Genomic DNA, 13200 nt, shown 5'->3' on the forward strand with positions numbered 1-13200 from the left:
TGAGTTAAAGCAAGATGTGGGGTTACATCTTGGTGTTGGGTTAGAGCAAGGTGGGGGGTTAGAGCTAGGTGTTGGGTTAGAGCTAGGGGTTAGCTTACAGCTCCATGTTGGGTTACAGTTTGGTGTTGGGTTAGAGCTAGGGGTTGGGTTAGAGCTAAGTGTAGAGTTAGAGCTAGGTGTTGGGTTAGAGCTAGGTGTTGGGTTACAGCTAGGGGTTGGGTTAGAGCTAGGTGTTGGGTTAGAGCTAGGTGTTGGGTTACAGCTAGGCGTGAAGTTACAGCTCAGTGTTGGGTTAGAGCTAGGTGTAGAGTAAGAGCTAGGTGTTGGGTTTGAGCTCGGGGGTGGGTTACAGCTAGGTGTTGGGTTAGAGCTAGGTGTTGGGTTACAGCTAGGTGTTGGGTTAGAGCTAGGTGTTGGGTTAGAGCTAGGTGTAGAGTTAGAGCTAGGTGTTGGGTTAGAGCTAGGTGTTGGGTTAGAGCTCGGGGTTGGGTTAGAGCTAGGTGTTGGATTAAAGCTAGGTGTTGGGTTAGAGCTAGGTGTAGAGTAAGAGCTAGGGGTTGGGTTACAGCTAGGTGTTGGGTTAGAGCTAGGTGTTAGGTTAGAGCTAGGTGTAGAGTTAAAGCCAGGGGTCGGGTTACAGCTAGGTGTTGGGTTAGAGCTAGGTGTTGGGTTACAGCTCAGTGTTGGGTTAGAGCTAGCGGTTGGGTTAGAGCTAAGTGTAGAGTTAGAGCTAGGTGTTGGGTTAGAGCTAGGTGTTGGGTTACAGCTAGGCGTGAAGTTACAGCTCAGTGTTGGGTTAGAGCTAGGTGTAGAGTAAGAGCTAGGTGTTGGGTTACAGCTAGGTGTTGGATTTGAGCTCAGGGGTGGGTAAGAGCTAGGTGTTGGGTTAGAGCTAGGTGTTGGGTTACAGCTGGGTGTTGGGTTACAGCTAGGTGTTGGGTTAGAGCTAGGTGTTGGGTTACAGCTAGGTGTTGGATTACAGCTAGGTGTTGGGTTAGAGCTAGGTGTAGAGTTAGAGCTAGGTGTTGGGTTACAGCTTGGTGTTGGGTTAGAGCTAGCGGTTGGGTTAGAGCTAGGTGTAGAGTTTGAGCTAGGGGTTGGGTTACAGCTAGGTGTTGGGTTAGAGCTAGGTGTTGGGTTAGAGCTAGGTGTTGGGTTAGAGCAGGGTGTAGGGTTAGAGCAAGGTATGGGGTTACAGCTCGGTGTTGGGTTAGAGCTAGGGGTTGGGTTAGAGCAAGGTTTTGGGTTAGAGCTAGGTGTTGGGTAACGGTTAGAGCTAGGTGTAGAGTAAGAGCTATGGGTTGGGTTACAGCTAGGTGTTGGGTTACAGCTAGGTGTTGGGTTAGAGCTAGGTGTAGAGTTAGAGCTAGGGGTTGGGTTACAGCTAGGTGTTGGGTTACAGCTAGGTGTTGGGTTACAGCTCAGTGTTGGGTTAGAGCTAGCGGTTGGGTTAGAGCTCAGGTTTGGGTTACAGCTAGGTGTTGGGTTAGAGCTAGGTGTTGGGTTAGAGCTAGGTGTAGAGTTAGAGCTAGGTGTTGGGTTACAGCTTGGTGTTGGGTTAGAGCTAGCGGTTGGGTTAGAGCTAGGTGTAGAGTTAGAGCTAGGGGTTGGGTTAGAGCTAGGTGTTGGGTTAGAGCTAGGTGTTGGGTTAGAGCTAGGGGTTGGGTTAGAGCAAGGTTTTGGGTTAGAGCTAGGTGTTGAGTTAGAGCTAGGTGTTGGGTTAAAGCAAGGTTTTGGGTTAGAGCTAGGTGTTGAGTAAAAGCTAGGTGTTGGGTTACAGCTCGGTGTTGGGTTACAGCTCGGTGTGGGGTTAGAGCAAGGTGTGGGGTTACAGCTCGGTGTTGGGTTAGAGCTAGGTGTTGAGTTACATCTTGGGGTTACATCTTGGTGTTGGGTTAGAGCAAGGTTTTGGGTTAGAGCTAGGGGTTAGCTTACAGCTCCATGTTGGGTTACAGTTTGGTGTTGGGTTAGAGCTAGGGGTTGGGTTAGAGCTAAGTGTAGAGTTAGAGCTAGGTGTTGGGTTAGAGCTAGGTGTTGGGTTACAGCTAGGGGTTGGGTTAGAGCTAGGTGTTGGGTTAGAGCTAGGTGTTGGGTTACAGCTAGGCGTGAAGTTACAGCTCAGTGTTGGGTTAGAGCTAGGTGTAGAGTAAGAGCTAGGTGTAGAGTAAGAGCTAGGTGTTGGGTTACAGCTAGGTGTTGGGTTAGAGCTAGGTGTTGGGTTAGAGCTAGGTGTAGAGTTAGAGCTAGGTGTTGGGTTAGAGCTAGGTGTTGGGTTAAAGCTAGGTGTTGGGTTAGAGCTAGGTGTAGAGTAAGAGCTAGGGGTTGGGTTACAGCTAGGTGTTGGGTTACAGCTAGGAGTTGGGTTAGAGCTAGGTGTAGAGTTAGAGCTAGGGGTCGGGTTACAGCTAGGTGTTGAGTTAGAGCTAGGTGTTGGGTTACAGCTCGGTGTTGGGTTAGAGCTAGCGGTTGGGTTAGAGCTCAGGGTTGGGTTACAGCTCGGTGTTGGGTTAGAGCTAGGTATTGGGTTACAGCTAGGTGTTGGGTTAGAGCTAGGTGTAGAGTTAGAGCTAGGTGTTGGGTTACAGCTTGGTGTTGGGTTAGAGCTAGCAGTTGGGTTAGAGCTAGGTGTAGAGTTAGTGCGAGGGGTTGGGTTACAGCTGGGTGTTGGGTTAGAGCTAGGTGTTGGGTTAGAGCTAGGTGTTGGGTTAGAACTAAGTGTTGGGTTAGAGCTAGGTGTAGGGTTAGAGCAAGGTATGGGGTTACAGCTCGGTGTTGGGTTAGAGCTAGGGGTTGGGTTAGAGCAAGGTTTTGGGTTAGAGCTAGGTGTTGAGTTAGAGCTAGGTGATGAGTTAGAGCTAGGCGTGGCATTAGAGCTACTGTAGGTGTTGGGTTAGTGCTACTGTAGGTGTTGGGTTAGAGCTAGGTGTAGAGTAAGAGCTAGGTGTTGAATTAGAGCTAGTTGTTGGGTTAGAGCTAGGTGTTGAGTTAGAGCTAGGCATTGCATTAGAGCTACTGTAGGTGTTGGGTTAGAGCTACTGTAGGTGTTGGGTTAGAGCTAGGTGTAGAGTAAGAGCTAGGCATGGGGTAAGAGCTAGGTGTTGGGTTAGAGCTCAGTGTTGGGTTACAGCTTGTTGTTGATTTAAAGATACAGTAGGTGTTGGGTTACAGCTTGTTGTTGAGATAGAGCTAGGTGTTGAGTTAGAGCTGGGTGCTGAGTTAGAGGTAGGTACTGAGTTTGAGCTAGTTGTTGAATTAGAGTTAGGTGTTGAGTTAGAGTTAGGTGTTGGGATACAGCTCATTGTTGTGTTAAATATACAGTAGCTGTTGGGTTAGAGTTAGGTGCTGAGTTAGAGCAAGGTGCTGAGTTAGAGGTAGGTGTTGAGTTAGAGTTAAGTGTTCAGTTAAAGTTAGGTGTTGAGTTAGAGTTAGAATGTGCTGAGTCTTAGGAACCATTAATAATGGTTCAGTTCTGTTTTGTGTTCTGTTCAGTTTGTGTTTGGCATTTGACTCTCTGGTGGCCTCTGCTGGTCAGTCTGTGCCGTTGCAGCTCAAATCTTCTGGAAACTTGATTTATTCACAAGGCTGATAGATAATGAGTTTGTTATTCCTGCTGGCAGGTTGGCTGGATATGTCAGAGGTGGGTTAATCTGAGCCCTTCTTAAGGCATTCTCCCCAGCATTGCAGAGCCTGTGATAGCTTCTAGTTTCCTGTTTGCAATTTCTTGTTCCTTTTGCTGAGAGCTGCAGTCTTTGGGCTTCCTGTTGGTCACCTGTCAGGTCATTGCTCCCTGCTGGTTGTCCTGGCTGCACTCCTGTCCTGGTCTGGATTTGTCTTGTCCTGTCTGGGTCTGTCCCTGTCCTGTTAGTCCTGGTCCTGTCAAGTGTCTTGTCCTGCTGCAATCTGGGTCCAGTCATCGTCCAGTCACTGTCCTGGTCCAGTCACAGTCCAGCCTTGGACAAGTCTTATCCGGTCCTGTCCTGGTCCCATCCTGACCCGGTCCTGTCCGGGTCTGGTTGTGGTCCAGTCATTGTCCAGCCATCATCTGGCTGCTGTCTGCATCCAGTCCTGTCTTGGTCTGGTCTTAGAACCATCTTGGTGCAGTCACTATCCACTCCTGGTCCTGTCTGGATCCGGTTCCGTCAGCAAATTTCCATCCAGACCTGCCAAGCCACCCCTGGCGTGCACGTTATCAGCCTGTGCTGCCGGAGGGTTCTGTCTAGTCGCGTAACTGCTCCTGTGGAGTCTGGTTCCTTATCTTTCTTTTCTGCGGGAAAGCTGCCCTTTATCCTAAGTTATTATTATTATTATTATTGTCCTGGTCCAGCTCACCATGATTCGGAGAGGCCCACGTTTGTGGGTTCACACCTGTTTTGGGGTTTCGCTTTAAGTGTACTATTTTATGTTGGTGTGTATTTTGTTTTGTGGCACCCCGTCATTAGTTGGCCTGGTGTCTGTGACTTGGTCACACTCCCCGTCCTTGGCCTGGTGCCGTTAGCCAGGGTGTCCTGTCCCGTTACGCCTGTATTTAGATCTCCTCTTGGTCCTGTCTCGGGCGGTCACTGTAGACTTGTCTTACCTTAAAACCTGGTTGCATCGGGGTTGGAGCGGGCTTAACTCGCTCCTTTCGAACGCGGAGATTACAGGAGAAGCCTAGCAATCCGCAGTCTACGGTCACCTGCCCGAGAAGGCCAATAGAGTCAGTGTAGGGTGCGCCGTGGCAGTCCTAAACAGTGGTCACGGCTGAGAGCACAGCCCACCACCATCGTCCACACGTGCCTGTCACGGAACTCCAACGGTGGGTTCACACCCAGATCCATAACACTGAGTTAGAGCAAGGTGCTGAGTTAGAGTTTGGTCTTGGGTTACAGCTCGTTGTTGAGTTAGAGATTGGTCTTGGGTTACAGCTCGTTGTTGAGTTAGAGCAAGGTGTTGGGTTAGATACAGGTGTTGGATTAAAACACTGTGTTGGGTTACAGTTTGGTTTATGATTAGAGCAAGTTTTAGGGATAGAGTTAGATGTAGTGTTAGAGATCTGTGTCGAGAGATATGATTAGAGGTAAGGTGGCCATACACCTGCAGATTTATCTTCAGATCTGGCTGGTTGGAACAAAAATCTGCTAATTTCTGAATGACAGTTTGGCAGTTTTCCAACATTTCCAAGCAAGATCTGAAGATAAATCTGTAGGTGTATGCCCACCTTAAGAGGTAGGGTTAGAGTTAGTTTAAGCAATATACTTAGTTTTAGGATTTGAGTTAGGGTAAGGTTTAGGTTTAGATTTGGGTTTAGGAATAGATAGGAAGAGAGATAAAGAAAGGGATACAGTTAGATGCAGAGTTAAATATAGGTTTAGGGATAGAGCTAGTTGTAGGGTTTAGGAGTAGAGTTAACCCTACTTCTGTGTCAAAGTTCTGCCCAGCATTCACCAACAGGAGGTCCAACCAGAACCCGAGCGCCCTTAACACCTGGCCAAAATCTAATTAGACCACCTTGCATTGGTTTCATCTTAACCGGTGCAGTGGTGTCAAAATGCATTATCGGACAGACAAACAACCAATGAATTCTATATATAAGACAAAGCTACTTACTGTACAAAGCAGTGCGCTGCGCTCACAATCCACTGGCTGTCCACCATGACTCCCCCACAGATATGGTATCCATTCTTCCTCAAGCTGATCTGCCAGGGCCACTCACCATAAACAGCATTCTGCCCACCAACAATGCGGTCTGATATCACTGGCTTTCCACAACCTGTACAGAACCAGTTCCTGGTCATCGTCTACACTGGACAGAGGGCAATATGCATGGGCCAGGAGAGAAGAGGGATGATGTATTTCATGTTGGGGTTGGAGATATGGATGGAGGGGAGAGGACTTACCTATAGAAGACACTATGTGCGGAAAACCTGCAAGAAACATAATATGATTAGAGAAGAGGAAAAGAAAGAGAGATAGATTATGTCCAGGGCCGTTTCTAGAAGCGGACAAGCCGTGCAGCAGCCCGGGGCGCAGCACAACTTGTCCGTTGCCCCCCCACGCCGCTGCCCCCCCCTTCCTCCGCCTCTCCCCGGCGTACGTACGCCGCGGCCACACCAGCAACAGATGATTTGAAAGGGGAGGAGAGGAGCGCATAGCGCGTCTCTGCCTTCCCCTGTCTGTGTCACTGGGCTGTTAGCGAATCATCTCGCGGGCCGGCAGCCAATCAGGAGCCAGCCCGCGAGTTATGATTGGCATAGTGAAGGGGAAGGAGAGATGCGCTAGAATGCGCTCCCCTGATCCCCTCCCCTCCCCTGGGAACTGATGAAGCAGCAACAGCAGCAGCAGGAGACCCGGACTCTGCTTTCCCCAGCAGCAGCAATGGTGAGTTGTGCTGCTGCTGGGATATAATATTCTAGCACTGTGGGGGCATATAGGTCTTGCACTGAGGGGGGCATATGTGTGGCACTGTGGTGGCATATATGGCACTGTGTGGGCATATGTGTAGCACTGTGGGGGCATATGTGTGGCACTGTGGGGGCATATATGTGGCACTGTTCGGGCATATTTGGCACTGTGGGGGCATATATGTGTGGCATTGTGGGGGCATAGCTGTCACTGTGGGGGCATAGCTGTCACTGTGGGGGCATGTTTGGCACTGTGGGGGCATATTTGGCATTGTGGGGGCATATATGTGTGGCACTGTGCGGGCATAGCTGTCACTGTGGGGGCATATATGTATGGCACTGTAGGGGCATATATGTGTGGCACTGAGGGGGCATATCTGCCACTGTGGGGGCATATATATGTGGCACTGTGGGGGCATATATGTGGCACTGTGGGGACATATTTGGCACTGTGGGGGCATATATGTATGGCATTGTGGGGGCATATATATGTGGCACTGTGGGGGCATATATATGTGGCACTGTGGGGGCATATATGTATGGCACTGTGGGGGCATATCTGCCACTGTGGGGGCATATTAGTAAACAGCATCAGTTGTATGGCAGCGGCGTGTGGGGCATAATGTGTAATAGGCATTACGTTGTGGGGAGTATTGTGTAATTGCCATCATGGTGTGCGGCATAATATGTAATTGTCATCACAGTGTGCGTAATGTGTAATTGTCATTCTATACCATGTTATGTGTTGGGGGGGGGGGGGGGCGCATTTTTATTTCTTTGCCCTGGGAGCTAAATTGTCTAGAAACGGCCCTGATTATGTCGAGTAAAAAAAAAAAACATAAGGGTACCTGTGGAAGGAATCTGACCAAGTAGCATCCATGGTCTTGCCAAAACAAAAAACAAGTGACCCAACACCAGTACAAACTCTGGAGAAGACTCAGGATGTGTGGTTACATCCTGTGGGTCCTCCCTAATAGCGCTTTTCGGGAGGACCCAGAGGATGTAATCACACATCCTGAGGCTTCTCCGGAGTTTGTACTGGTTGGGTCACTCGTTTTTTTGTTATGCCAAGACCATGTATGCTACCTGGACAGAAGAGGATGCGATCTACACCGGAGGACCCTGGTAAGTATGGATTTATTCATCAGGTACCCATATGTTGTTTTTCTGGACCAGCGGAAACCTACTTACGAGTCAAGCCAAGTTTTTCAGTAGATTTTTTTGCTGAAAATTTCCCCTTGACTTATACTCGAGTGAGGGTCACATTGCGGGAGAAGGGAGGACGGAGCTCACACTGCTGAAAGTGCAGGGCAGGGGTGTGGGACAGGGACGCATAACAGAGCACTCCCACCATGGAGCTCAGACCAGCAGCAACCGGCCATGGGAGCCGGCCTTTAGCAGCATGCCAGTCGGGGTGACAAAGATGACAGAGCATCTTTTCACTGGCCTCCTCTTCCTGGGGCCCCAACTGTCTGCGCTTCCCCTGTCCCGGCATGGCTGCCGGCAGGTGTTTCCTGTGCCAGGTGGGTGCCGCCGGAGTCTGTTCCCCTAGTGCTGCTGAACCCTATGTCAGGGAGATGGAGGGGACCCACCTACTGTCCCCAGCCGGGCTCTGCTCACTGTGTACTCCCCTTTACTTCTAGGTGTTGTTTATCTTCCTCTAGTCCCTCAAGGTGTAAGGTGTCCTCTCCTCTGTCCCTGATACTGGACCCTCAGTAGATGCTGGTCCTCCGACCCTGGTGGTGGGCAGTGGGTGCTGGTCCTCTGTCCCTGGTGCTGCACCCAGGGGCACCAACAGGGGGTGCTGTGGGTACAGCTGTCCCAGCCCCCAGCCTCTGGAAGGGCCCGGGCAGCTCATTTTGCCCACCCAACCCCTGACTGCTTCCGCTGTGCTGCATGCTTCTTCAATTCAGGACACCAGCAGCCAATAAAAATGCAATATGTAGCACTTATCCTCATGTATCACACTCCTATTTCCCTATATAGTGTAAGGCTGCGAGCAGGACCCTCCTACCTCTATGTCTGTTATTCCCCAGTCACATCTTATTACTGTAATATGTAGCACTTATCCTCATGTATCACACTCCTATTTCCCTATATAGTGTAAGCCTGCGAGCAGGACCCTCCTACCTCTATGTCTGTTATTCCCCAGTCACATCTTATTACTGCAATATGTAGCACTTATCCTCATGTATCACACTCCTATTTCCCTATATAGTGTAAGCCTGCGAGCAGGACCCTCCTACCTCTATGTCTGTTATTCCCCAGTCACATCTTATTACTGCAATATGTAGCACTTATCCTCATGTATCACACTCCTATTTCCATATACAGTGTAATCCTGCGAGCAGGGCCCTCCTACCTCTATGTCTGTTATTCCCCAGTCACATCTTATTACTGCAATATGTAGCACTTATCCTCATGTATCACACTCCTATTTCCCTGTATAGTGTAAGCCTGCGAGCAGGGCCCTCCTACCTCTATGTCTGTTATTCCCCAGTCACATCTTATTACTGCAATATGTAGCACTTATCATCATGTATCACACTCCTATTTCCCTATATAGTGTAAGCCTGCGAGCAGGGCCCTCCTACCTCTATGACTGTTATTCCCCAGTCACATCTTATTACTGCAATATGTAGCACTTATCCTCATGTATCACACTCCTATTTCCCTATATAGTGTAAGCCTGCGAGCAGGGCCCTCCTACCTCTATGTCTGTTATTACCCAGTCACATCTTATTACTCCAATATGTAGCACTTATCCTCATGTATCACACTCCTATTTCCCTATATAGTGTAAGCCTGTGAGCAGGGCCCTCCTACCTCTATGTCTGTTATTCCCCAGTCACGTCTTATTACTGTAATATATAGCACTTATCCTCATGTATCACACTCCTATTTCCCTATATAGTGTAAGTCTGCGAGCAGGTCCCTCCTACCTCTAGGTCTGTTATTCGCCAGTCACATCTTATTACTGCAATATGTAGCACTTATCCTCATGTATCACACTCCTATTTCCCTATATAGTGTAATCCTGCGAGCAGGGCCCTCCTACCTCTATGTCTGTTATTCCCCAGTCACATCTTATTACTGCAATATGTAGCACTTATCCTCATGTATCACACTCCTATTTCCCTATATAGTGTAATCCTGCGAGCAGGGCCCTCCTACCTCTATGTCTGTTATTCCCCAGTCACATCTTATTACTGCAATATGTAGCACTTATCCTCATGTATCACACTCCTATTTCCCTATACAGTGTAAGCCTGCGAGCAGGACCCTCCTACCTCTATGTCTGTTATTCCCCAGTCACATCTTATTACTGCAATATGTAGCACTTATCCTCATGTATCACACTCCTATTTCCCTATAGTGTAAGCCTGAGAGCAGGGCCCTCCTACCTCTATGTCTGTTATTCCCCAGTCACATCTTATTACTGCAATATGTAGCACTTATCCTCATGTATCACACTCCTATTTCCCTATACAGTGTAAGCCTGCGAGCAGGACCCACCTACCTCTATGTCTGTTGTTCCCCAGTCACATCTTATTACTGCGATATGTAGCACTTATCCTCATGTATCACACTCCTATTTCCCTATACAGTGTAAGCCTGCGAGCAGGGCCCTCCTACCTCTATGTCTGTTATTCCCCAGTCACATCTTATTACTGCGATATGTAGCACTTATCCTCATGTATCACACTCCTATTTCCCTATATAGTGTAAGCCTGCGAGCAGGACCCTCCTACCTCTATGTCTGTTATTCCCCAGTCACATCTTATTACTGCAATATGTAGCACTTATCCTCATGTATCACACTCCTATTTCCCTATATAGTGTAAGCCTGCGAGCAGGGCCCTCCTACCTCTATATCTGTTATTCCCCAGTCACATCTTATTACTGCAATATGTAGCACTTATCCTCATGTATCACACTCCTATTTCCCTGTATAGTGTAAGCCTGCGAGCAGGACCCTCCTACCTCTATGTCTGTTATTCCCCAGTCACATCTTATTACTGTAATATGTAGCACTTATCCTCATGTATCACACTCCTATTTCCCTATATAGTGTAAGCCTGCGAGCAGGGCCCTCCTACCTCTATGTCTGTTATTTCCCAGTCACATCTTATTACTGCAATATGTAGCACTTATCCTCATGTATCACACTCCTATTTCCCTATACAGTGTAAGCCTGCGAGCAGGGCCCTCCTACCTCTATGTCTGTTATTCCCCAGTCACATCTTATTACTGCAATATGTAGCACTTATCCTCATGTATCACACTCCTATTTCCCTATATAGTGTAATCCTGCGAGCAGGGCCCTCCTACCTCTATGTCTGTTATTCCCCAGTCACATCTTATTACTGCAATATGTAGCACTTATCCTCATGTATCACACTCCTATTTCCCTATATAGTGTAAGCCTGCGAGCAGGGCCCTCCTACCTCTATGTCTGTTATTCCCCAGTCACATCTTATTACTGCAATATGTAGCACTTATCCTCATGTATCACACTCCTATTTCCCTATATAGTGTAAGTCTGCGAGCAGGACCCTCCTACCTCTATGTCTGTTATTCCCCAGTCACATCTTATTACTGCAATATGTAGCACTTATCCTCATGTATCACACTCCTATTTCCCTATATAGTGTAAGCCTGCGAGCAGGGCCCTCCTACCTCTATGTCTGTTATTCCCCAGTCACCTCTTATTACTGCAATATGTAGCACTTATCCTCATGTATCACACTCCTATTTCCCTATATAGTGTAAGCCTGCGAGCAGGGCCCTCCTACCTCTATGTCTGTTATTCCCCAGTCACATCTTATTACTGCAATATGTAGCACTCATCCTCATGTATCACACTCCTATTTCCCTATATAGTGTAAGCCTGCGAGCAGGGCCCTCCTACCTCTATGTCTGTTATTCCCCAGTCACATCTTATTACTGCAATATGTAGCACTTATCCTCATGTATCACACTCCTATTTCCCTATACAGTGTAATCCTGCGCGCAGGGCCCTCCTACCTCTATGTCTGTTATTCCCCAGTCACATCTTATTACTGCAATATGTAGCACTTATCCTCATGTATCACACTCCTATTTCCCTATATGGTGTAAGCCTGCGAGCAGGGCCCTCCTACCTCTATGTCTGTTATTCCCCAGTCACATCTTATTACTGCAATATGTAGCACTTATCCTCATGTATCACACTCCTATTTCCCTATATAGTGTAAGCCTGCGAGCAGGACCCTCCTACCTCTATGTCTGTTATTCCCCAGTCACATCTTATTACTGCAATATGTAGCACTTATCCTCATGTATCACACTCCTATTTCCCTATATAGTGTAAGCCTGCGAGCAGGACCCTCCTACCTCTATGGCTGTTATTCCCCAGTCACATCGTATTACTGCAATATGTAGCACTTATCCTCATGTATCACACTCCTATTTCCCTATATAGTGTAAGCCTGCGAGCAGGACCCTCCTACCTCTATGTCTGTTATTCCCCAGTCACATCTTATTACTGCAATATGTAGCACTTATCCTCATGTATCACACTCCTATTTCCCTATATAGTGTAAGCCTGCGAGCAGGACCCTCCTACCTCTATGTCTGTTATTCCCCAGTCACATCTTATTACTGCAATATGTAGCACTTATCCTCATGTATCACACTCCTATTTCCCTATATAGTGTAAGCCTGCAAGCAGGACCCTCCTACCTCTATGTCTGTTATTCCCCAGTCACATCTTATTACTGCAATATGTAGCACTTATCCTCATGTATCACACTCCTATTTCCCTATACAGTGTAAGCCTGCGAGCAGGACCCTCCTACCTCTATGTCTGTTATTCCCCAGTCACATCTTATTACTGCAATATGTAGCACTTATCCTCATGTATCACGCATCCTATTTCCCTATATAGTGTAATCCTGCGAGCAGGGCCCTCCTACCTCTATGTCTGTTATTCCCCAGTCACATCTTATTACTGCACTATGTAGCACTTATCCTCATGTATCACCCTCCTATTTCCCTATACAGTGTAAGGCTGCGAGCAGGGCCCTCCTACCTCTATGTCTGTTATTCCCCCGTCACATCTTATTACTGCAATATGTAGCACTTATCCTCATGTATCACACTCCTATTTCCCTATATTGTGTAAGCCTGCGAGCAGGGCCCTCCTACCTCTATGTCTGTTATTCCCCAGTCACATCTTATTACTGCACTATGTAGCACTTATCCTCATGTATCACACTCCTATTTCCCTATATAGTGTAAGCCTGCGAGCAGGGCCCTCCTACCTCTATGTCTGTTATTCCCCAGTCACATCTTAGTGAAGTGCTTCCCTTGGAGTATTAGGTGCCCTGCATTGTACTCACTTGTGGTGAGGAGAAGTAACAGCGTCCACAGTCGGTGGTGTCTCATTGTCTCTATAATCACGAAGGTCCCAGACCCCAGCAGGTAGATCAGGTCCAGGTGAATGACCTCTCCACAGCCTGGAGAGAGCAATGCGGAGGAGACACCAGGGATGGTGGTGAGCAGCTGTCAGGCACCCAGGGACGGAGTATGCTGGAGATACATCACAATGGGTTTATAATCCACAGGTGTGCGAGTGACAGATTGTCAGACCGGTGAGGAAAGGCTACATCTTCCATATATCCTCCTCCCCTCATAAACTCCGTGTGTTCTCCTCCCGCAGTGATTCACCCCCTTCTATAGAGCAGAGGTAACCACTCCCTGACATACAGAGGTCTTCTCAGCCCACTTCAGACAGCTCCGGAACACACATCATGTACTAACAATTACATCCAGTCAT

The 13200-nt window shown here is 48.0% G+C and overlaps 1 protein-coding gene across 1 annotated transcript in view; it reads right to left on the minus strand.

Moving 5' to 3' along the window:
* Positions 1-13200, minus strand: part of LOC146020611 (serine protease 33-like) — a 37669-nt gene extending 24469 nt beyond the window's left edge. Inside the window, exons 1-4 of the mRNA XM_083153863.1 lie at positions 13191-13200; positions 12764-12880; positions 5877-5903; positions 5587-5749 (exon numbers count right to left, since the gene is read on the minus strand). Of these exons, the coding sequence (XP_083009989.1) occupies positions 5587-5749; positions 5877-5903; positions 12764-12880; positions 13191-13200 (317 nt within the window). The remainder of the gene's footprint in view (positions 1-5586; positions 5750-5876; positions 5904-12763; positions 12881-13190) is intronic.

The sequence above is a fragment of the Crinia signifera genome, chromosome 7 (assembly GCF_055691185.1).
Source record: "Crinia signifera chromosome 7, ASM5569118v1, whole genome shotgun sequence".
In the NCBI taxonomy this organism is placed as follows: domain Eukaryota; kingdom Metazoa; phylum Chordata; class Amphibia; order Anura; family Myobatrachidae; genus Crinia; species Crinia signifera.